Source organism: Peromyscus leucopus, chromosome 15, assembly GCF_004664715.2.
Source record: "Peromyscus leucopus breed LL Stock chromosome 15, UCI_PerLeu_2.1, whole genome shotgun sequence".
Taxonomy (NCBI): Eukaryota; Metazoa; Chordata; class Mammalia; order Rodentia; family Cricetidae; genus Peromyscus; species Peromyscus leucopus.
In genome coordinates this window covers 38,769,679-38,794,818 of record NC_051076.1, presented here as the reverse complement: position 1 = coordinate 38,794,818, position 25,140 = coordinate 38,769,679, and the positions used below count along the sequence as shown (strand labels likewise).

The 25,140-nt window shown below is 38.9% G+C and overlaps 1 protein-coding gene across 2 annotated transcripts in view; it reads right to left on the bottom strand.

The window, feature by feature from the left end:
• Window positions 1-25,140, bottom strand: part of Hmcn1 (hemicentin 1) — a 442,116-nt gene that overhangs the window by 209,429 nt on the left and 207,547 nt on the right. The window contains exons 12-16 of one of the 2 annotated variants that reach the window (XM_028874743.2): window positions 21,250-21,391; window positions 19,762-19,889; window positions 17,485-17,598; window positions 12,356-12,514; window positions 471-665 (exon numbers count right to left, since the gene is read on the bottom strand). In XM_028874743.2, the coding sequence (XP_028730576.1) occupies window positions 471-665; window positions 12,356-12,514; window positions 17,485-17,598; window positions 19,762-19,889; window positions 21,250-21,391 (738 nt within the window). Of the gene's footprint in view, window positions 1-470; window positions 666-12,355; window positions 12,515-17,484; window positions 17,599-19,761; window positions 19,890-21,249; window positions 21,392-25,140 lie in introns of those variants that run through there. The other variant, XM_037211335.1, reaches the window with a different exon arrangement.

Sequence of the window (25,140 nt, the reverse complement as noted above, 5' to 3'; positions counted from 1 at the left end):
TGGGAGCAGTTGAGGGAGCATTAATAACAAGCTGGGAGGCATGGCAGGAGGATGAAGCCAAAGCCTTTAAAGTATAGTTCTTAGCTTGTAAGCAATAAGGAAATCAAAATAAGGTTTTAAAATACAGGAATGATTTTAATCTGATGCATATTGTAACCAAGCATGTCCAGTTTAATCTACTAGCAAAATATGGACATACATGTTTGTATGTAATATAGCCTGGCCTGGTGGCACAGAGTAGGCTGAGAAAAGTAGATCAAGGGTCAAAAGCCCTTCTGAGCTACCATACTGAATCTTTGTTTTAAAACAAGAAAAACAAAAAAGCAAACTAAGTAAAAACAAAAAATACATATGTAGAAAACAATGTGTGTGTGTGTATATATAACAAATGCACAAATACACACACACACACACACACACACACACACACACACAAGCACACACGCACACATATACATCCTTTAACCTACTTGAAATAAAGAGAGCGCCTGTTCTCAGTTGGCTGATGGAACTAACTGAAAAGGGTCTTGAGAAAACTGGCATGTTGTCCAATCTTCGCCATTTGATCTTTGGCTCTGGATAAGCCTGGACATAACAAGGTAATGTCACATTGGAGCCAATTTCCACGGACACATCAGAAGGTTCTTGTATGAAAACTGGAGGTGCTGGAAGACACAAAACACAAAATGTCACTGGTAGAGGATGTGAACACATTAAGAGTAAACCTTATTAAATTATCAACAGGTTGAATTTGAAACAAGTCATTATTCATAAAATATGGTAAATTTACCCATTAGTTATTCCTGTCTAACATATGATAGAAGCATTTTTTTTATTTATGAATGGACATTTAGAATAGACACTCAGCTCTTGCCCTAGAGTTGTAGATGATACAAAGATCATCTTAAAGAGAATTATTATAGAAATTTGTTTTCAATATGAGTATATGTTGAAGTGCTCAAACCTTATACTCTCCTAAGTAAGTTGGCTTTATAAGGCAATATGATATTTCTGGTGTTTTTCAAGATCTCATTGGCTGGAATTTGTGTGTGTGTGTGTGTGTGTGAACAGAACTATTTTGTTTGTTTATTTATTTATCTATTTATTTATTTAAATCCCAACCAAAGTTTCCTTTTTCTCCCCTCTCCCCAGTTGCCCACTCCCACCCCATCCACTCCTCCACTGTTTCTCTTCAGATACCGGTGGAGCCATGGTATTTCAGGTCACAGTGAGATGACACCTCCTCTTCTACTAAGGCTGAATAAGGCAATCCAGTGGGGGGAATGGGTCCCCAAAGCAGGCAACACAGTCAGAGACAGCCCCTGCTCCCACTGTTACGCGTCTCACATGGAAACCAAGTTGCGCAACTGCCACATATATGTAGAGGGCCTAGGTCAGTTCCTGGCAGGCTCCCTGGTTGTCAGCTCAGTCTCTGTGAGCCCCTGTGAGTGCAGGTTAGTTGGTTCTGTGGGTTTTCTTGTGGAGCCCCAGACACCTCTGGCTCCTACAGTCCTTCCTCCCCCTCTTCCACAGGATTCCCCGAGCTCCACCTCATGTTTGGCTGTGGGTCTCTGCATCTGTTTCCATCAGTTGCTGGGTAAAGCCTCTCTGATGACAATTGGACTAGGCACCTGTCATGTTTATCTTTCTGGGCCTGGGTTACATCTCTCAGGGATGATCTTTTCTAGTTTCATCCATTTACCAGAAAATTTCCTGATGTTCATTGTTTTTAGCAGCTGAGTAATACTCCATCGTGTAAATGTATCACATTTTCTTTATCCGTTCTTCAGTGGAGGGGTATCTAGGTTGCTTCTAGTTTGGGGCTATTATGAATAAAGCTGCTGTGAACATAGCTGAGCAAGTGTCCGTGTGGTATGGTGGAGTGTTCTTTGGGTATATGCCTAGGAGGGTATGTTTGCTGGATTTTTAAATGAATTTAATTTGTACCAAAGTATTTCTTTACTAATCTCAATCTGACACACCAACAGCATTTATTCCTGAAGTATAGCAGTGTTTGGTATTGTATCCTTGCTCCTTATAGCTCACATTTTTAAGTCAGAGAAATTTAGTTTGAGAATCAATAATGTAAGTTAAAAATAGCAGAACACATTTATTTGGTAAAGAGAGAATAGTAAGTACTTGGCATCTTGAGGAGAATTGAGACATATAAAGAAATCTACAGACTTACATAATTCTGGTAACTAGGGAAACTGAGAGGAAGAGCTGGAAAAACATGAAGGGCACACTTAAGAAAATGCAGAACTGCAATACAGAAAGGATGATGCTGTTGGGAACCACTCATGGATGAGGCTCTCAGAAGCTTATGAATATCCACGCTTGAGACATCAGATAAGAATAAATACATGCGATTCTGTTAGAAGCAGTAGGAGAAACCTACTCATGTAAAATTCTAAGAGACAGTATATTGGAAGTCAAGCATGTGTCCAGGTTTGAAATGGCAACAGCTGTCATTTTCAGAGCAAAGTCTTCTGTCAAGTAATTTCTTAGAAAAGTTAGCCCATACAGAGCCACTATAATGTCATACGACCAAGGAACAACAGAATGCCAGAATTAGACATATAGACAAATTCTAGAAAGATATAAATGTGAACATTGATTGTATTATGTCAGAATTTGAATAATAACTGCAGCAGCTTTGGCCTGAGGATTTTTCCTGGGCACTCTGACCACTAAGAGTTAATAATACACTGCTTGGGACATGGCAAAATGCCCAGGGTGGTTGAAGATTTTGTTTTGGTCTAGTGTTCTTGAAGCAACCAAAGCACCCAGCCTGAGAACAGGCTGTCATACACCTCTAGATTCTTAAAAATTGGGTTATGGAGCTAATGATTAAGAATAACTCTGTTTATTAATGATGTCAAAACTTGAGGAAAAATGATTGTAAATGATAACTCTGTTCTGTCATAGTTTATTAATAATGACTAAAAGATGAGCAAAAAGAAGTGAGACACATGTCCAAAAACAAAAATGATATGATCTATTTTTTGGAACATTATGGATGTATCCCTGCTTAGTAAATTCAGTATAAATAAAGAAATACTCTAGCTGCTAGTTAGTCAGGCTGCAAGATTCTCTTGACCACCATGGCCTGGCTCATTTCCTTCCCTTGCCAACTCCTTACACCCTCTGTAGGACCCATCCACCACTGGGGATGGCTCTCAGCAGAGTTGGATGAGGAAGATAGGGTTAAAAGCTAGTTTCCATTTCAGGGTCACAATCCTTTGCCATTTTATCGACCTCTCCTTCTCTATGTGTTTTAACAACTATGCATGCACACACAGGCTAGCAGTCTCATTTTAAGAAGATGATGTGGAAATCGCTTCCTTCCTTCGCATCCCACATCTGCAGGTTGGATGTGCAGCTGTCTTCCACCAGTGTTGGTGTGGTTATTTTAGCCTGGGATTGGCCGCCTCTCACTCTGCAGCTTTGTTTCCATTGCTTCCTACACTACGCTCTGGAAGTCAGGAATCCTTGCTCTTCTTCAAGTAAGTGCCGACCTTTCTCACTGGAGAACTTGTGTTATTACCTCCCCTTCAAGGGTAATGTCTGATGTTGAAATACTAACAACCCTTTAACTCAGTTTCCAAAAGACACTCCTCTATGGTGTCATCCCTTGTCATCATAAATGGGCATCATGTCTTCCCTCTTACAGATTTAATACACCCCTCTCTATCAGACCCATGAAATTCTCCAAATACAAACTATTACTTGATTATCTGTTGCTTTGTTTTCCAGACAACCTGTTTACAACCATAGTTTTATCTTTTAACAGCAGCTAATATATTACATGGTACATTGTGTGTGGCCAATGGACACTAGTGAATGAATTAAGTCAGCGTGAAAAGCTAAGGTAATAATTCAGACTTGGGTGTATGTGTACAAATGTTCATATGATGGAATACCTCAACCCAATACATTTGAACTTGCACTTTTGAAAGAAACCTGACAATCTCAAAAGCCCTCTTACTTACAAAAAGTAGATGAAAACCTCAATTGAAAATATGCTCTGAGAAGAGAATGGTTTAGTATCTGTAGATACTTTTTCTTAATTCACATACATAGGAATTCAACTTAAAATGACAACTAAGCATTTTAAACAAAGTTAATAAAGTAGCTCATTGCTTACTTATTTCATTTCTAAACTTTGGTTACGTTTTTTCCTAGAGTAAATGTAGTCAATTAATCTTAAACATGAACCTTGCTGGGGCATGGTGATACACTCAAGAGGCAGAGGTAGAGGGATCCCTGTGAATTTAAGGCCAGAATGTTCTAATAGTTTCAGGCCAGCCAGAGCTACATAATGAGAACCTGCCTTAAATTTAATAATGATAATAATAATAATAATCTAAAATATATTTTCTAGAGAAAAGGAAATTAAGTCTAAAATCTAGACTCAGATTTTGGGAAGATAAATATATCAATGGACAAAAAATAAATTTAAAGACAGTAAAAAATGTGTTGGAATTTTGATGGGGATTGCATTGAATCTGTAGATTGCTTTTGGTAGGATGGCCATTTTTACTATGTCAATCCTACTAATCCATGAGCATGGAAGATCTTTCCATACTCTAATATCTGCTTTAATTTTCTTTTTCAAAAGCTTGGAGCTTTTCTCATATAGGTCATTTACTTGCTTAGTTAGAGTTACCCCAAGATATTTTATATTTGTGGCTATTGTGGAGGGTGTTGTTTCCCTGATTTCTTCCTCAGCCAATTTGTTATTTGTTTTTATGAGGGTTACTGATCTTTTTGTGTTAATCTTGTATCCAGCCATTTCACTGAAGGCATTTATCAGCTGTAGGAGTTCCCTGGTAGAATTTTTGGGGTTGCTTATGTATACTATCCTATCATCTGCAAATATCGACACTTTGACATCTTCCTTTCCAATTTATGTCCCCTTGGTTTCCTTTATTGTCTTATTTCTCTATCAAGAACTCCAGGTATTATACTGAATGGATACGGAGAAAGTAGACAGCCTGTCTTGTTCCTGATTTTACTGGAATTGTTTTGAGTTTCTCTATTTACAGACCTTGAAAGAATAAGACTGAGCTTCATATAGGCAACCAAAAACCCAGGATATCTAAAACAACCCTATACAATAAAAGAACTTCAGGAGGTATCATGATCCCTGATTTCAAGCTCTAGGTAAACATACACACACACACACACACACACACACACACACACACACACACACCTGTAAAAAACTGTAAAAAGAAGCATAGTTTTTTTTTTTTTAAAGCATGGTATTGGCATAAAAACAGACACGTTGATCAATGGAATTACAATAAACACATTGATCAGTGGAATTTAATCAAAGACCTAAACATTAATCCACATACCTATGGACACTTGATGTTTTATAAGGAAGCCAGAAATATACAATGGAAAAAAGAAAGCATCTTCAACAAATGGTGCTGGTCTAAGTGAATATCTGCATGTAGAAGAACTCAAATAGACCCATATCTATCACCCTGCACAAAACTCAAGTCCAAGTGGATCAAAGACCTCAACATAAAACCAGATACACTGAACTTGATAGAAGAGAAAGTAGGGAACAGCCTTGAACACATTGGAACAGGAGACAACAATCTGAACAGAACATCAAGTACAGGCACTAAAAACAACAATTAATAAATGGGACCTCATGAAACTGAAAAACTTTTGTAAGGCTAAGGACACCATCAATAGGACAAAAAAAGCAGCCCACAGAATGGGAAAAGATTTTCACCAACTCCACATATGACATAGGGCCAATGTCCAAGTATATAAAGAACTCAAGAAACTAGACATCAACAAACAAAATAATCCAATTTTTAAAAAGGGGTACAGTTCTAAACAGAGAATTCTCAATAGAGGCATCTCAAGTGATGGAAACACTTAAAGAAATGTTCAACATCCTTAGCCATCAAAAATGCAAATCAAAACAATTCTGAGATTCGAAATCTTACACCTGTCAGAATAGCTAAGATCAAAAACACAAGAGACATCTTATGCTACTGAGGATGTGGAATGGAGCAAAGAGAACACTCCTCCATTGCTGGTAGGAATACAAACCAGCACAGTTACTATGGAAATCAATATGGCAGTTTCTCAGAAAATTGGGAATACCTCAAGACCCAGTTCCACTCCTGGGCATATATCCAAAAGATGCTCCATCTTATCACAAGGACACTTGCTCAACTATATTCATAGTAGCCTTATTCATAATAGACAGAAACTGGAAACAACCTAGATGCCCATCAATTGAAAAAAGGATAAAGAAAATGTGGTACATTTACACAATGTAGTATTATTCAGCTGTTAAAAACAATAACATCATGAAATTTGCAGGCAAATGGATGGAACTTGAAATAAAACATCCTGAGTGAGATAACCCAGACCCAGAAAGACAGACATGGTCTGTACTCACTTATAAATGGATATTAGCTATAAAGTAAAAGATAAGCATGCTACAGCCCACAGACCCAGAGAGGCTAAGCAACAAGGAAGGCTTAAAGGGGGACACAAGGATCTCTTTGGGAAGGGGAAAGAGAATAGATTCACAGGTGGACTGGAAGCAGGTGGGGTTGGGTACAGGAGGAAGCAAGTGGTGGGGGAGGGAGAAAATACTGGGAGAAATGACTGGAATTGGGGAGCATTTCTTCAGTAAGGTGAAAACCTAGTGCAATAGAAATTCCATGGAATCTGAGCAAAGACTCCTAGAAATGGGGGACATGGATCAGCCATCTTCTATAACCAGGCAAGGCCTCAAGCAGAGGGATTGGGATATCAACCCAGACACAAAACCTCCACCTATAGTTTGTATGTGGAGTGTTCTGGGACCGAAGCTTAGCAGAATCCTCATCAGAAAGACTAGAGACTTCACCCAGAAACTGATGGGAGCAGATGCAGAGTCCCACAGCCAAACGTTAGGCAGAGCTTGGGAATCCTGAAGATGAGGAGGAGAAAGGAGGGAAAGAACAGGAGGAATCAAACGGGTCAGGAAAACCAGGAGAACATGGCCCACAGAATCAATTGACTGGGACTCATGGGGACTCACAGAGATCAAGGAGCCTGTAGGGGTCTCACCTAGGTCCCCTGCATATATGTTATGGTGAAGTAGTTCGGTATTCTTGTGGGACTCCTAACAGGGGAACAGGGCCAATTTCTGAGTCTTTTGCCTTCTTATGAGACACTTTTCCTCCTACTGGGTTACCTTGTCCAGACTTGATGTGACGGTATGTATCTGGTTTTATTGTAGCATATTATGCCATGTTTGGTTGATGTCCCTGGGAAGCCTGCTCTTTTCTGAGGGGAGATGGAGGGGGCATGGATGTGGGGAAGAGGGAAAGTGGGAGGGAAGACTGGAAGGAAGGGAGGGAGGGGAAATTGCGGGAGGCATGGACTGTATGAGAGAAAAATTTTTTAAAAATGTAGAAGACTGAAATCCCCCAAAAAAGATTTCCTTTTATTGAAATGTTAAAATATAATTATCAACGAAAAGTGATACACTGGCATGTTCAGAAGTAATAGAGGGAGGGAATCTGGAGTCAGAACAGAAAAGCAAACTCAAGTTACACCCACAAACCTAATCAAGATGGGAGAAGTCATGCATTGCAAAGCAGATTCTCGAACGGCATCAGGCACAAGACATCAGATCAGGGAACGCAAGCGCTGAATCTCAAAACAAGAGGGAAATGAGAAGACCAGGCCTGAGAGAGCAGCCAGCACAACATCCACCGCACACAAACTCCCAAAATGAAGCTAGCTGAGCCAAGATTGAAATACTTCCTCCTCCTGACTGTGGCCAACACAGCCTCCAAGTGAGTTGTGACTAGATTAGCGAAACTAGAGACTGGGAGAGCAGTAGTGACTGGCTGACAGTACACATGGTGCTTTTCTAGAAGAGACAGTGTAACTTCAAAGGGTAAGAAGCCATGGAGTGGTTTCGAAGGGCAGTTCCGCTGTTTTTAGTCTGTGATCTTGGGAGCGTCATTTTACCCCTCTCCCTGGTTTTAGTTTCTCAAAGAACATCAAGGAAAAACAGTATTTCATAGTTCTAGTTGTCATAAGAGATGATCTTTACTAATAATGTAGTATGAAATAACTACCTCAATACTAACTGTATTAAACATGAAAATTACAGAGTTAACTTATTAGATCTTAGTGCTGGAGTTTGATATTTGCATCTGATTTCACTTTTGGTCCTTCATACAGTCTCTTATGATAATGTTTGATCCCTGGTGATTCCCTAAACATCTGTGCAGCTCATTGAGATATGCTTGGGGGGGGGGTAACACCACAGTGCAGTTTATTGTCTGTAGAGATAACTCTAGCTGTGCAGACTCATTGTTTTAAAAATAAAGAAGTCATAAACCAATTTGCCATCTTGCTGTAAACACTATTCTGAATTATTTTTCCTTAACCCCCAAGACAGTTAAATACATATTCCCTCTGTGGCAACTCTTGCATTATGTCAGTCAGAGATTTTCTTTCCCCAAATGACTAGACACATTGCTTTGGTTCCACCAAACCACAAGACACAAAACCACAGTCTAAGACTCAAACCCTGTGTGGTGTGGAATGCTGAAAAAAAATTACTGCCAGGCCAACATTTTGTTTGATGTTTTCAATTCCCTCTTCTTCCAAATGACTTCACAAATCACTACCCCCCTTTTCCAGGGATGAAAAGCATTGGTAACTTTCCCTGTTGACCTGAAATGTCTATAACTTAAAGCCATGATAATGAGAAACAGGAAAAAGGGTGCTCACTACAAGAAGCTCAAACTCAAGAACAGATTAAACAGTCCTTTTGTTATTTTTTGATCTAGTACTGCTGCTGTGAGGTAATGGGTCCACAAAAAACAATCTCAAAGCCCAAATAGCTACATGATATGGATGAAAGCAGGGTTTTGTTCTTAAGTCACAAGCAACTCAGAAATATGCCCAATAATTTTGGAACTTGAATGAATAATTTTATGCACTACTAAGCTGAGTATTTGTCTCCTAATTTGACTAAAAAGGAGTCAAATTAAGAAAATGAGTTTCAGCCGGGCGGTGGTGGGCGCACACCTTTAATCCCAGCACTCAGGAGGCAGAGCCAGGTGGATCTCTGTGAGTTCGAGGCCAGCCTGAGCTACCAAGTGAGTTCAAGGAAAGGCACAAAGCTACACAGAGAAACCCAGTCTCGAAAAACAACAACAAAAAGAAAGAAAGAAAGAAAGAAAGGAAGGAAGGAAGGAAGGAAGGAAGGAAGGAAGGAAGGAAGGAAGGAAGGAAGGAAGGAAGGAAGGAAATGAGTTTCATATTAAAAGCCCAAAGTCTAATATTGAGGACTGAGTCATTTTATGTAGGCATTCCAATATCATTTTTGAGACTCAAAGAAAGAAAATAATCATGACATACATGAAATTATACACAAGATATATGTTGCATTTAGCAGTCCCATAGGTAATAGTTAATATGCTGAGTGTATATAAGTGATAATATTTCATTTCATCTTTCCAATTCACCTGCAAAGTAAATGCCATTTATATCTATAAAATAAGGAAAGCCAAGGGGACAACCCATTTTCTCTCAAGTGCCTATTTTCTTAACCACTGTATTAATTCTGGAGAAAGTTTCAGTCCATGGTGTGTTTTCATTTAAGACTCATACTGAAAACCACACTCATTTCTACAACAATGGTTTGTAGCATGTACAACAGTACATCAGCTCCCTCCCATATGTAACCATGGTCTCCCATGAGCAGATCAGTCTACTCACACCTTATGAGCTGCTCTAAGAAGGATATAATGAAGAATCTGAATATTATGGTATCATAATATCAGAATCACAATGATGCCAATGTCAATATTATATGCCAGCTGTTAGCAATGGTCAATGTCACAGCAAACAGATGACTCGTTTCTGTTGATGTTTCATTCAGAGTGATCACTGGGATCAAAACTGAGAAGCTCATTGCTTTAGAGGAGTCATGAATGGTGAGGATCCTGAATATAATGGAGCCAAATCAAAGTTGAGCTACATGTGAAGAGTGATGTATCAAAATAGGATACTTGTGGGGAAGTTTCTGGTTTTGGTTGATCTTCCCTGTCAACATAACTGGATTTTCAAGCACTTGGGTGTGCCTGAGGATGTTTCCAGAGGGGTATACCCGAGGAGGTTAGACCCATTCTGAAGGTGCATGGCACTGTCCTGTGGACTTGGGTCTCATTCTGAACAGAAAGGGACAAAGCAAGCTCAGTGCCAGGACTCGCCTGTCACTACTTCCTGACCACAGACACTCTGAGATCAGCCACCTCTGCACTCCTTCTGCTGTGTCTCTTCTGCTGTAATAGACTGTGGATGCTCAAACTGGAGGAAATGAACCCATTCCACCTCCAGATATTTTTTCAAATATTTTGTCATAGTAACGATAAAAGTCACTAGTGTATCACCACAAGACACCAAGAACAGATATCACTAGCCTTTATATATGGTGCATTGCTGGACAGTAGAGAGGATCTAGAAAAATGTAGAAGCACAAAATGATTAAGAAGAAAACAGTCAGTAAGCAAGGAGTACATATGTGATCCTCAGACTTTCTCAACCATTGGTAATGTTTCTAAGGGATCACTTTATTTATTTATTTATTTATTTATTTATTTATTTATTTATTTATTTATTTGGTTTTTCGAGACAGGGTTTCTCTTGTGTAGTTTTGCGCCTTTCCTGGAACTCACTTGGTAGCCCAGGCTGGCCTCGAACTCACAGAGATCCGCCTGGCTCTGCCTCCCGAGTGCTGGGATTAAAGGCGTACGCCACCACCACCTGGTGGGATCACTATTTTATTACTAGGAAAAGTTACTGAGGCCATTTCTCTGCCCCTACAGAGCTAGAAAGTGTAAAATAATGCTGTGTGAATATAAAACATCTCCATGGGAAGCAGGGAGAGACAGAATAGGAAGGTGCCAAGAATTGGAACTTTACCCTTACTGTGTTTCTTAAAAACAAGAATTATGTATCTAATGGCCTCCCTTACTTGAGTCATATTTCCAAAATCATTAGTACAGTTGAAAATCTTCCAGGAGAATCAGAGACCCCCTCCACCCAACAGTTCCAACCTTATTTCCAAGGTATTTATCTTAATAATAACACAGTTCAGTTATTGTTAAAACACCATCCTGGACATCTTGCACCACGCTGGACCATTTACAGTATTCTATATTAAAATTTCAGGGCATATTCAGCAAGAACAAATAGTGTTCAACAGAGAGCTAAGGGCAAGGAACCAGGATCACAACAGGTCTCAGGAGGGAAGAAAATTAGTTTCCATGAAACAAAATATCAAGCACATAAGGCCATAATTTTCACCTAAAGGCTTAAGATAATGGAACTAAAATGGTTTGTAAAAGATTCATTTTTCTTCACTTGTGTTTAAAAAAGCAGTTTGAGCATGACAAAAAAGTTCTTGTACATAATATACAGAAAAGAAAATATAATTTAATGACATTCTATACTTGTAAATTTGAAGAGATGTAAATATTTAATTATCTGTGAAAATTAAGCTGCCACGTCCTTTTTCATGAAAAACAAGTTCTGTTTTATTTCTAGTTTCACCTCACTGTGGAGAGAATGCTTTTCATTTTGCGTTATTTTTCTAAAGAGACGTGAAATAGATGATGAAGTGAGAACCAAACTTCCTGAGAACACAAATACAGTTGTCATGCACACACTGCATCTTCCATGGTGATTGACATTCATTTGTAGTTAGTACTTTATTTTAGACACTGGGGAGTAACTCCTAGTGGATTTTTGAAACTAAAACAAAAGAATAATCTGTTACCTTTGCTGTCATCAACATCTCTAGATTATGGTCTAGGGCCAAACTCTACTTTCTGGCCTCCAGATGTTAATAATTGGGAATCTGATGGCAGAATGGATGACTACTGACAGAAAAATGGCAATAGATGACACATATGGGCGAAGACTACAGTCCCTGAGGTCAGACAACTTGCAGTCAATGCCCAGGCTCTGCCCCTCCCTAGCTTTGGGGCCCTGGTCAAGTGGCTCAGCTTATAGAAGCGCAGTGTTCTTATAGTTGTATAAGACATAACCGTAGCATCTCCTCTTAGTGGGGTTGTGAAAGTTTAATGGGATATCCTATAAAACATTCCTGGCACAATGAATGGCATATTGGAAGCTCCTAGGAACTGCTAGCCACTGTTATGATGTTAGTCATCTGAAATGCCCATGCTGGATTTGCCATTCTGACAAACATTTAGACCAAATAGTTTCACAGTTGATCAACATGGAAAATAACAACTCAGTGTCAGGGAAAAAAATGCAACCGATGGATATGAAAGCTTACAGCCTACATCCAGAGTTAGTCTGCCTGTTGCTCTTCCAGCATCATTGATGGCTGCACAGGTATAATCACCAGCATCCAGATCTTGTGTTTCTTGAATCTTCAAAAGTCCCATGAGAGGGTCAATACTGAGGAATGCTGAGGGCCTCAATTCAAGATCTCCTAAATCAAAACAATGGGAAGAACATTAAATACAGAAATTTTTACATGGTTTACACTGCCACTGATATGATTTTGAAATTTCTGAATAAGGATGATTGCAATGTTTCAAATTCCAGTTGCACAACAGAGATGTTTTACTTTCTGTGGTCCAGAACCTGGACCTGTAATGAACTGTATACAGCTGCTTCCTCCATCCATTGACATCCAAATAAGATTGAGCTCTTGGGAGCTACATGGAAAGCTGGGGCAGGCTTAAAACCTGAACAGTGGCTTTGATCTGTAAAAGTGGAGGTAGGAAGATGAGGGCTGATGAGAGGCTTCTATTATCATTGTGGCATGAGGCATTTCAGTGATCTTGGAAGTGCTTGAGGTATCAACGGTTGATACTTTATTTAGCTTGATTCTTTATTGAATGGCATCAGTTATAGTTTGTCTTGTGATAAGTCTAAACTGGCTGAGAAATTCATATGAATGGCCAAGGAAGAGGGCTGGTTGGAAAAGGTAGGTGAAAGTTTGCTGAGAGAATAGAAAGAATAGTTAGTTTATATTAGTTGCTTGGGTTACCTCAGCTAAAATCTCATTCATTAAAAATTTGAATTTTAAGTAATAGTGTGTTTGGAGGAAGCAGATAAGGATTGCAGTGCAAGGACAGGATGAACTAAGAAAGACTAGTTAGATCTGGATTGCCTCTATATGTTGTATGTCCCAACAGAGCCTCTGATCCTCTGAGCACCACTTATTATAGAAGTTGATAACACCTCCAAGAGTCATAAGGAAGTTTATGCATGCATCTCCTGTGCTTTCCATCTCCCAAATGGTCTCACAGACAAAGAATGAAAATAACTACAATGACCAGTAGATTTAAAAAGCACATAGCATTGGATATATAATGCCACTTAGTGCATTTTTTGTTTCATTTGTTGTATTAAGAATGATACAAAGTACGTGAGGATCTTAAAATCCCTCAGGAGGTTTGATGGTCCTTGATCTTAGGGTTTAATGACATTCTCCAAATCTGAAAGTTGCTTTCTAAAATGTCACACATCAGTCATGTACCCTGGAACTGAAGATCACATACACAACTCCTTGCTTTAAATAGGCAAAGAGCCCAAGAGCAAGTAGCTCTCTAAAAGGATGCTACAAACAGTACCAACCAATGAGATGTAGCAACATGTAGACAATTCTCTTTTGTTTATATAATTTTTCTGAAGAGAAGATGTCAAAGAACCTCTGAATTTGAAAACAACAAAATTCCAATAAGTGAGCAACTGTCAGTGCCTCAAACAAAGAATTTTCCAGAATTCCAATATTTCAACCCCCTAGGCAGGCTTACACTTGCTACTACATACTCTACTCGCAAATGAGAGAGGCAGCAAAAATTTTGTCTAAGTGCCTCTGGGAGATTTTAATAAACAAAAGCAGATGATGTTGACATAACTATCCTCCTACCAGAGGAGGATGCAGTGTGACCTCGATGTTCTTCAAGCGTTAGACTGTTTGGACTAAGATGCATTTAGAATTTTGTAATTTACTTCTTGCTTTTAGCTTATTCCTGTATGTCAAAAGACACCATCTGTGTCAGAAGATGAAATAAAGACCTTGTACTGGGAGCTTTTGTTCCAAGTAAAAAGGTTGAAGGAATGATAGTCACAAAAAAGAAAGAAAGAAAGAGGAGGGGAAGGAAGGAAGGAAGGAAGGAAGGAAGGAAAAGAGAGAGAGAAAGAAAGGAAGAAAGAAAGAAAGAAAAAAAAAAAAAGAAAGAAAAAAAAAAAGAAAGAAAGAAAGAAAAGGAAGGAAGGAAGGAAGGAAGGAAGGAAGGAAGGAAGGAAGGAAGGAAGGAAAGAGAAGAAAGAAGGAAGGAAGGAAGGAAGGAAGGAGAAAGAGAGAGAGAAAGAAAGAAAGGAAGAGAAAGAAAGAAAGAAAGAAAGAAAGAAAGAAAGAAAGAAAGAAAGAGAAGAAAGAAATTGGAAAGCACAAGCCCAATCAAGATTATAATTTGATCACATTTTGATAGTCTTCCTTTTCTTGATTTCTACTGAAATTTATTCACCAAATTATTGAGAAGCCAGAGAAATACAGTCTGAGTTCTTCTCAAATGGAGTTGTGATGGGGATTATTTAGTTTTAATATTAAATACAATTAGAAGAACATCATACTTGGTAAGATAATGAACTTTCAATGATCTGTTTTAGGATTTTTCAATCATCATTACTGAGGAAGATACTCCTGTTGCTATCATCTCAACTCAATTCTGGACCCTGTGGATGTAAAGTTTAACACTAGAACTTTGCAAATAGTTGATGGTAGTTAACTTGCGGCTAGAAATGTTTGTCTCAAGGACCCTCATGTGTCCTCTTAAAAATGACTGAGGAATTTTTATTATATTTATTTGTATTTAATATTTCAGAAATCAAATTGGGAAGTTTAAAAACATGCACGTAACTTATTTTATTTAAAACTCATGATATATTCTTGCATAGTAAATATATTTTATAAAAATAATATTTTCCCAAACCAGAAAAAATTAGTAAGAAAAGTGGCATTGTTTTACATTTTTGTGAATTTCCACAGTGTCTAATGTCCAGCTTAATAGAAGACAGCTGAGTGTTCATACTTGCTTCTGCCTTCTCTTTATTGAATACCATACATCATGTAGCCTCCAGAAACTCCACTACTCACTCGGAAGACAATGAAAGTAAAGAGCCAAATAACATTTCAGTGTTGTTATGAAAATAATTTGGAGCATGTGGATCCCTTCAAAGAATAGTAAAGAACCCCCAGAGATTTCAAACTACATTTGAGAACCATCAATCTCAATAAATAAATCCAATTTTATATTTTACCACAAATATCCTTTTCATAAGATTTTAATGGTGTCCCTGATTTTCCCTTAAAACCACCTCATGCTGTTCATTTCTAGCAACAAAAGGCCTAAAGTCTTGGAGGGCACTTTGCCTCATGGGATTTCTTTTCTCCAATGGTCTGAATGAAATTTAAAAAAAAAAAAAAAAAAAAAAAAAAAAAAAAAAAAAAAAAAAAAAAAAAAAAAAAAACTACTTTATTCAAGCAGAATTGCCTAAGAAATGCATTTAAGGAAAAGTTATTCTGAGGGTAAGGCAGGAACTCTTCTGCTCCTATGGTTCCTATGAGGTCAGATTTCCTGACCTCTCTATCACCTTGTCCCTAGGACACAAGAGCCCACTTGCCTCTGAGTCTTCATGTTGGAGCCAGTCTGCATAAGGAAAGCTTTGGCTTCAGGTTTTCTCCTGGTGATGCTGACCTCTTATGCAATAAACTGCCTACCTGTGGCTGGGAGGGTGAGCTGGCCTGATATGGAGTTCAGGGAAGTGTATTGTTAATAAGCATCAGACTGTGTCTACCATCTTGTGGTATGATGTATCAGTATCTCATGCCCATGTTGATTGGAATCCACTGGGATGGATGAGCTGTCCTGATACGGGGTTGAGGGATGTGTGCTGTTAATAAGCTTTTGATTGTGTCTGACAGTACGATGTATCAGTATCTCACGCCCACATGGGTTAGAATCCATTGTGATGTTATTAATTGAACCCACTGATTTGCAATATCTATGGTGGAAAGAGGAAACAAGTGAATCCCAGAGTGTTCCATGTGTTGGCTTCAAGGTTCCCTAGCTCCTCCTTGTTTTTTTGTGGGACAGAGATTGGCATGAAGAATAAGCTTTTCAGATAAGTATGCCTAGTTTGTGAACAAGACTTTCCATGTGATTTGACACGAGGAGCCACCCATAGCTTTGTGAAGTTTTACTTTCTTCATCGACTGCCGAGTCACACAAAAACTGACTTTCTGTGTCTGTCTCACCACAATCTGAGTTTGAAGTTGTATATTTATCTAACTGGGAATTCACAGATTTAAGCATTTCTAATAAGTAAAATTAGTTTGTAGTCAGTGAAATAAGGAACTCATTAAGGAACCTCAACAAGGAACAAAAACCAGAAATTTTTTTTTTAACCAAGGAAAACATACAAACTGAAAACCTTTGAGCCTAGGAAAGTAAAGAAATGGCATTATTTCCTTACTTTTGATTTATATTATTTAAAAAAAAAAATTACAGAAAGCCTTTTTCTTTTCACCTCCTGTTCCCTAAGTTTGAACCCGAGGTGAATTCATAATTTTGTGATTATGACATCAACCTGTTGCTATGGGAACATCTATGATTTAACAAACAGAATCATAACAATAGCGCTTTGTGCTATTTAGCATTTTTCATCTGAAGATTAAAAAGTATTTTGCAAACAGCATCTCAATAATCCTAGCAACCTCTCTTTCAGAATGTCTAAAACATTTTCTTTATTTTGATCATGTAGGGCAGTAGAAGAGGGCAGTAGAAGCAGAGGGTTTTACATAGATGCAGATATCATCTGTGCATAGACCGAGCTTCACTAATGCCGGTAGAGCATTACTGTGCTCTCATTATAGAATCAGGGCTCTATCTACACATTAAAATGTAGATATCAGTTCTGCAACTGACGGGCATATCTTGACCAGGACATACGCTTGTCTGTCAATTTCCTGTGAGCCCCCTTGTGTATCTGCAGTTGAGCAGGTTAAGGCACCCTTGAGGATTTGCATTTTAAAAGTGTGAGCGCTCATCTCCAAGAAAAGTGAACTAAAACCAGGGAAGCTATTTTAAACGTCAACTGAATATTCTTGGACAGTTTTCTACAGGAAACAGTCCTAAACTAACAACGAGAATGTTCAGCTGGGTTAGCAAGGCAGACTTCTGCTTTGATTTCACGGGCCTGTAATCCATACCAGATGTCAAATCCTGAAATTCAGAGTTCAGAATTTTGAACTATTGTCTCCAGTGAGATCATAAACACATTTTATAGGCCTGCTAAGTCACACACCAAAACAAATTCTTAACAAATCATTTTTTTTAAAGAAAAAAAACAAAGGAAGTGAGGCACACATGAACGTAAGAAATATACCTTTGAACCACTTTACTTGAGGCGGAGGAACCCCAGAGGCTTTACATTCCATAACGGTAGTATCCCCAAGGGCCACCAAGAGCTCACTCTGAACTACCACCAACTTAGGGGCTTCTGAAAAACACAAAGATACAAAACAGTCAACGTCTAGAAAATGCCAGGTGGACTTTAAGTTTGCTGAATGAATCAACGGACCTCACACCAGCATTATATCCCCACTTACATTTGTATATAAGCAGAAAGACACCCTCATGCTGTGCATGTGTATACATGCATAGGATGGAAACATGAATGCTGAAGCCCAAACAAGGATATTAGACAAAAAAAAAAAAAATGACAAAAGCTTGGAAGGTGACTGGAAAACAAAGGCATAAAATGTAGGAAAGTAATTAAGGCTTTTGCTGAAAAAGCGACCTATAAGGAGACTGGGCTCAGACAAACGAATGCACCCTGCACCCACAACACTAAAAGAATGGAAGAGAAGGGTGATCCAAATCAAAATGGAGTTGAAAGAGGCATAGGGTTAATATGCTCAGCTAAATTAAGACGTGAAGCTAATACAATTACAGATGAACTAAAATCATATTTCCTATGTGATTTTTGAGGGTGTTTATGTTGTAATCTTATTGTCTTCCATTTTTTTCTGTTCCCTGCCCCCTGCCATGCTGACGGTGCCCATTCCTGTGATACGCTTATTTCTTTATGTTTATGGTTCATGGTGTTTTCCTTAGTGTTTCTTGCTTTATCCGTTGGCACTAGCTCACTGACTCACTTTCTCTTACCTAAATGGTTCGAGACCTTCCTAACTTCAACTGACGTTGCTTTAAACAAAACGAAGAGTTTTCCTCCTAAAGATCACGTCATTCCCCTGCTAAATCCCTCCAACAAGCCCTGCTGCTTTCGAGCAGTTTGGCTTTCAAAGCCCATAAACTGCCTCCTTTTCAGCTTCACCTGCAGTTGACTTGCTGGCTTATCACTGGGTACAGAGCTCTACTTGGGAGCCCCAGAGACAAAGCTCTCTGCTCTTCCATTCCTTCCCCGCCTTTTCCTTCCTCCCTCTTCCCCAAACCCTCCTTTGCCACAGTGGCTCTTCAAATTCCACTCATTCTTTCAGATTTAACTCAAATCCTATCTCCTTTGGGAACTCTTGGACATTCCCCAGTCAGAATTCATCTTACCTCTGCCGGCATCTGGCCCTGGCCCCACATCCCCTCGGTAATTGTCTGTGCTTTGTTTTTATAGTTTTATGTCTCAACTCCTGTTACTGGAGCCTTTAAAGAGTCGAGGCTACTACTGTGGCATGGATTTTGGTTGGTTGTTTGTGTTTTAGCATTTGGTCTCCAGCAGAGATTTTTGGCATGTCCTGGGTGTTATACAGCAAAGAAATTTGAATATTTGGCTTCTCTGTGAAAAACACAAAATTTACTTTTGCTGTGCAGAATTCTGTGTTCATCACTGAGTACACATGCTCATCCTCAGCTACCTCTTTGCCTGTTTTCCATGAACATTTTTAATCCAGTTACTTCTGAATCTGAACCCACCTTCCCTTAAATAATTACTCTACGTGTGATATTCACTTCGTCCAGGCCCCTGTGACATGACGTTTACATTCCTCCATCACCTTGCATGCCAACTCATTCTCTATTTTTATTGTGGCTTTCCTACACTTCTCTCCTCCACACTGACAGTTTTAATGTCTTACCATGTTTGGAGTCAAGGTAAAGTGAGTGAAAAGGCAGACTATTCATTTATCCAAATAAAATATTCACAATCTGTAGCCTGACACTGAACACATCATGATATTTTCAACCAATATTAGGAAGTTCAAATTAAACACAGATATGCTCTAAAGTTATATCATTATATACACCTTAATAAATGCCTTAAGTTTGGAAGGGAAAATGGTAGATGAAATATGAAAATAATATGATACCATGAGTTTTGAGTATAAGTAGATAAATACAAAATGCAGGGTGAGATGAGAAAAGACATAGACATTTTTATTTTGAAAATGAAGTATTACCAAAAATAAATCATGGTAGGGTATAATTCTGTGGACAGTCTAGAAGTCTTTCACAACCTGGACACTTCCTTGATTTCTGTTGACAGATTTCCTCACTTATGTACCATATTTGCTTTAATCAATAGGTGACATGAGTGATAAATTACAGTATTGGATACAATTGATCTGTAGCATTAGTTCTCAGGAAGGATCTCTCCATCACTTGTGAGACTATTCACCCTGTTTCCATTGCCTTTTAAACTGACAATACTTGCCGATGTATCTGAGAGTAGAAGTCTGCTTATCAGTTCCAGCTGCATTGCTTGCCAGGCAACTGTAGGTCCCTGCATCTTTGGGAACTGCATTCTTGATGAATAAAGTGCCTTCTGGGGTCATCCTGTACCTTTGGATTGAAAAAATTAAATTAAATTAAAAATAATACAATAGCATTGTATTATAGCATGAGAACACTATAATACCCTCTTCAAATATTTCAGAGTTATAATTTCATTCACTTCAGACATCATCAAGAGCATCATGTTACAAACAAAGATGTAATAATAATAATAATAATAATAATAATAATGGATAATGTCCTATTTTTGAGCCTACTTTCGCTGATAAAATATTCTGACAAAAAGCAGCATGGGGAGAAGAGACTTATTTGGCTTACAATTCCAGGTTATGCTCCATCATTATGGGGAAGCCAAGGTAGGAACTTGAAGTAGCTTTTCCCATTCCATTCATAGTCAAGAGCAGAGAGAAAATGAATGCATGCATGCCTCTTGCTTAGCTTATCTCTTCCCTCTTGAAGAGTTCAGGCCCCAGCCCATGAAATGTGCCGCCTACATTCAGAGTGGGTCTTCCCACTTCGATTAAGCCAGTTATGAAAAACCCCTCAGAGGCATACGCATAGCCCGACCTGATCTCGACAATCCCTCATTTTACAGATATGGGAGGAAGTTGCACACCTTACTCAAAATCAAAGTTATTCAATGAAAGTACTGGAATTTGCACAAGGTAGTCTTGGCTCCTGTGGTGACCTGCCTAGCAAAGGGTCCTTCAACATGAAAACCTGAGAGATGCAATACCCATATATTGCCCATGGAATCTGTGATGGTTCTGGGAATAGAATCTGGCTCAGTTTGTTGGAGCAAATCTAAACCTCGCTCTCATGCCAAACCAGGAGTAATGGAAGCCTGATGGCCAGAAGTCCTTATGTTTCTGACCCACATAACTACTGCTTTCCGAGCCGAAAGGACTCCTTAGGAAGCATACAGTAGCATAAAAGTGTCCTTAGCATACTATAGCAATGGTGGCAGCAGATCTCAGGAACATCTGCAGCCTGCAATGGGACTCCTTTTGTGTCCTCCAGTCCTTCCTGCCTTCCTCTTTTCCTCTAAACTCACGGCAATGCCTTACATGGGTTGGTGATAACTATATCATTTTTCCCAAGATAAAGTGTATTATCCGGTTTCAGCTCAAGCTCGAACATAACAAATCATGGTGTCATGTGTACAACTCAAAAGACTGGAGAACACTTGATCTTACCTACTGAAATTAAGGATTAATAACTTCCAACTTTTTAAGGTCACGATTTGCATTTTTTTTTTGACATTTCCTAGCCTGTTTAGAAAGTATAAAGCCATAGATTTTCATCAAGTTTTAATACTAGGGATGATCAGGTCTGATTCACTTAGTCTCAAATTTTCATCAGCTTTTCTCATTCAATAAAAACAAAGAAGATGATACAAACCCAGTACCTGTGTGAACCCATGATAAACATCTCATTAACGGTCCAGACAATCTTTGGTTTGGGATAGCCTGTTGCAGAACACATGATGGAGACTTCAGACCCTCCGGTGAAAGACTGGTTCTTGGGCATCACAGTGACTTTGGGTTTTTCTGTAAATGAAATGGAATTTTGATAGTGAAATGCCCATTTATATTGACATGAGATGTGTGGGCTTTATCAGGAGTTGCTTAAGCTTCCACCATCTACACTTTATTATTTGGAGGAGAGAACCCAATCACGGGTCTGGAGTCTTAGCAAAAGAATGAGACTAAAGGAAATGAAGACCAGAGAATCAAACTTCCCTTGGAAAGAATGAACTTGATCCCAAAGGCATGTTTCTGTCTCCACTGGTTACCATGAGCCACCTCTAGGCTCTAGGTTTTGTCTGCTGTGCTGAAACTTCCCATTAAACTTTTTTTTTTTCCGGGCAAAGTCCTCCAGTGAAGGCTCGAGCTCTTTTTAAACAGAGAAGGTAGATTTGGAGATTCAAACAACCTGTCAGCTTTGTTTGAATCAATCTTTCTCTTTTGATAGAAAGTCTGAGACCATGTCCTTCATACTATACGTCCCCCGTTATTTTCCATTTAACATCTTAGAATCTGCAGTGGGTTGGATTGAAATGATACTTTACACAGTTGATGGACGAACAGCCATTCTTCAATCATAAATAACTGCCAGCCCCTCTTAAGACCTGGCTGTAATGGTCACGTGACTCATGCACGCACACCCTCAGGACCCCAATATAACAAGAAATGGCAATGACTCATATTATCTAAGGTTTTCCACTTGTATGGACAGAAAAAACCACTTTTGAAAATTAAATTTGAAGCCTGCAATTTATTGTCGACATATAACTGGGATGTTGACACAGCTCCTTTGCTCTCCTCTGCTTTCTGTGTCCGTATGTTAGGCTGCGAGCATTCCTCTCCAAAGACAGGGCTATCAAAGAAATCGTCAACAATTCTCCTAGGAAAACCCTCCAGCTGATTGAGTAGAAGAAAACGAGCTCCCTTTCACGGTGTTTGAAGAGCCCATCAGTTCTGAGAGAAGCAAGCTAGCTCAGCTGGGGCTTGCTTCTGCATTGCTCACGTTCCTGTACACAAACCAGGAACTGTGATGACTTGGATACATGTGGCTTTCTATCTCCACACTCTGTTTCGTTGAGCTTTTAGTCTAGATGACACTGAGAAATCCAATTAACAACAGAGACCCGGATATGCTGATGATGTATCACTCTACAGCAGGCTAGTGTGCAAATTGCGGCTTACTTTCACTAGGAGAAATCAGTCTCCAGAAGCCCTATTCACTCGAGGGAGGTAGCCGTGAAGCTATTGCACAAATGAAGAACTAATTAGTGCTTAATTGCTAGCAGCTTAAAAATCACCCTTCTCCTTTTTTTTTTTTCCTGTTTACATTGAAGCTCTCAAATTATGATCTAGTCTTTGAAGTCAATGTTTAAGAGCTTTTTCCGGCCTGTGGACCGGGTTGATAGCCTCATTATTCCACAGATTCTTCTCAGCGAACACAGCGCCAAAGAAATGCATGGGGTCAAGGGCAGACTGGCCACAGCCAGTCAGTGCACACTGTGATTCCATCTGGACTCCATCAGCTCTGAAAGGCTGAGGGACTGCACATGGAACAGGGGTGTCCCCGACAGTCTTCAGGAGATGAAGAGAAAGAGGAGCAATTCTTTTCCTTTTCCCAATTCATTGGAACTCCCAAATGTATTTGGTCCCACCTTTCTAAAGTAACATGTTTCTCGTGGCTAACTCCGGTTAACATGGGACTGCTGCATCAGACGGCTCTCAAGATTTTTGTCTAAACTTGGTGCCTGGCAATGAAGTCTGCCAGAACTGGCCTGGCATGCATCCCAGCAAGAATCCCACTGGTAGGCTCTGTGGTTCAGATATCAAAGTAAAAATAAATGTCAGTTACTCAAACCAGGATGCAGGGAGCGAAGAGGTTATTGAGCAAATAAAGCCTGGATGTAGGGTGCTGCCTGGGGTCATGAAATAAATCTTTGTGGAACATACAGATGGGATGACCTCATCCCACCAGAGGTGAGAAATTTACCATTGCCCCGTGAAGACTATTCCTGCTGGTGATAAGAAAATCAGAAAGGGCATGAGCAAACACAGGGAGGCAAACCTGGCTGCCCACCAAGAGAGATGGTGAAAATGAGTCAGCCCTTAATTAGGTTAATAAGGACATAATACCTCTCGCTATAATGGCTTTAATTGTTAATTTTTTAACCTATAGGGAAATAATTCCCATTTTTAGTAAAGTAGCGGAAATAGGACAAGAGTATGGCATAGAGGAACCATAATTTAATGATTCCTTTGGTGCAATGACCTCTTTAACCCACAATCAAATCCACACCCCCTTATTTATAAAGCTGGCCCCATTTTAATGGGGAAAACATATTAAGTTGGATTCAGAAGCTAAAGTCCAGTCTTAGGCCCTGGGGGTAAGCAGTTGGTTTTTTGTTTTCAGTTTTTATTCTCATTTCACAACTTTCCCACCACCATGTCACCCATCAGTACCACCATCTTCCATAGCAGCACGCTGACATTTTATTTCTAAGTTAAAACAAAATATACATCTTCAAAGTAATTTCTCATCAACGATTCAATATATATATATATATATTCAATGTATATATACATACATACACACATTTGATACATACAAATAGTTTAAAGTCTTGAGTGTCTTTATGAACTATTGGAATGAATTATAAATGGCCATGAAAATAAGCAGCATTCCACCTACTAGGATGAGCAAACCAAAACCAATTCTCATCACCTCTTGGAAACTGCCTGAGTCATCCGTGCAGTAGGAGGTGTGTATTCTAACTGCCGCAAATGGTTTGTTGTTCTTGAGCCAGTGACTGGGAAAATTTCAGAGACCACATCTAAGGAGATTTATCTTCAAGGAGATTTAATCATGAATGACAAATTAATCACCTAACGTTAGTGCTTTAACCTAAGCAACTATTCTCAATATTTAACCACCATAGGCATATTTAGAGCATTTCGGCAAATTTCTGTACGTTTTTATTGGTTTTTCACTCAACATTCATTTATTGAGAACCTACTATGTTCCAAACACTTTATACTCTCAAATAGTTCACACACAGAAATGCATTGTTTTGTAAAATTAAAGGCTGCATTTCTTTTTACTGTCCATTTACAACTTGCTGTCAACTGAGTCCATTTACTGAAGTAGAAACATAGGCTTAGTTTTGTGTGCATTATTTGCACAATACTGAATGCTAGACTCACTTTACAGATGAAAAATTAAAGCTCAGAAGAGTTTACATTTCCCAAAGGTAGAGCTAGGAATAAACTCTGGTCTTGCTGATGCCATGTTGTCTATACTTTACTAGAAATAATATTACCTACCGCAAAGGGTTATGCTGGGTCAGCTAGGTTTGTAAACTTAAAACAGCAATTCCTGGCACCTAGATGCCAGATTACTACCGATTTAATTGTTAATCTTCCATTATTTGGAAAAACATGACAAAATAAGTAATATGGAATTTTAAATACCCCTGTGCATGTATACTATGAAATAATAACCACTATCCTCAAGTTCTATTTACCTCATCCAACTATTCGTAAGTAATGCTTATTCTCATGAAACTTAGGACTGTCTCTTAATACTTAAAATTTATTCTAGGTTTAAGTAAAAATTTAAAATCGTTTCTCTACTTTACAGACAGGGAAAAAGCATGCTAATACCTATGTAAGCAAGCACGTGTTAAGTAATGATGATTCAGTGAACATATGTTTATGCTCATGCCAATTTCATACTCAATGAAGTAATTCTGGTCATCAGAGATTTACTTCATCAATCA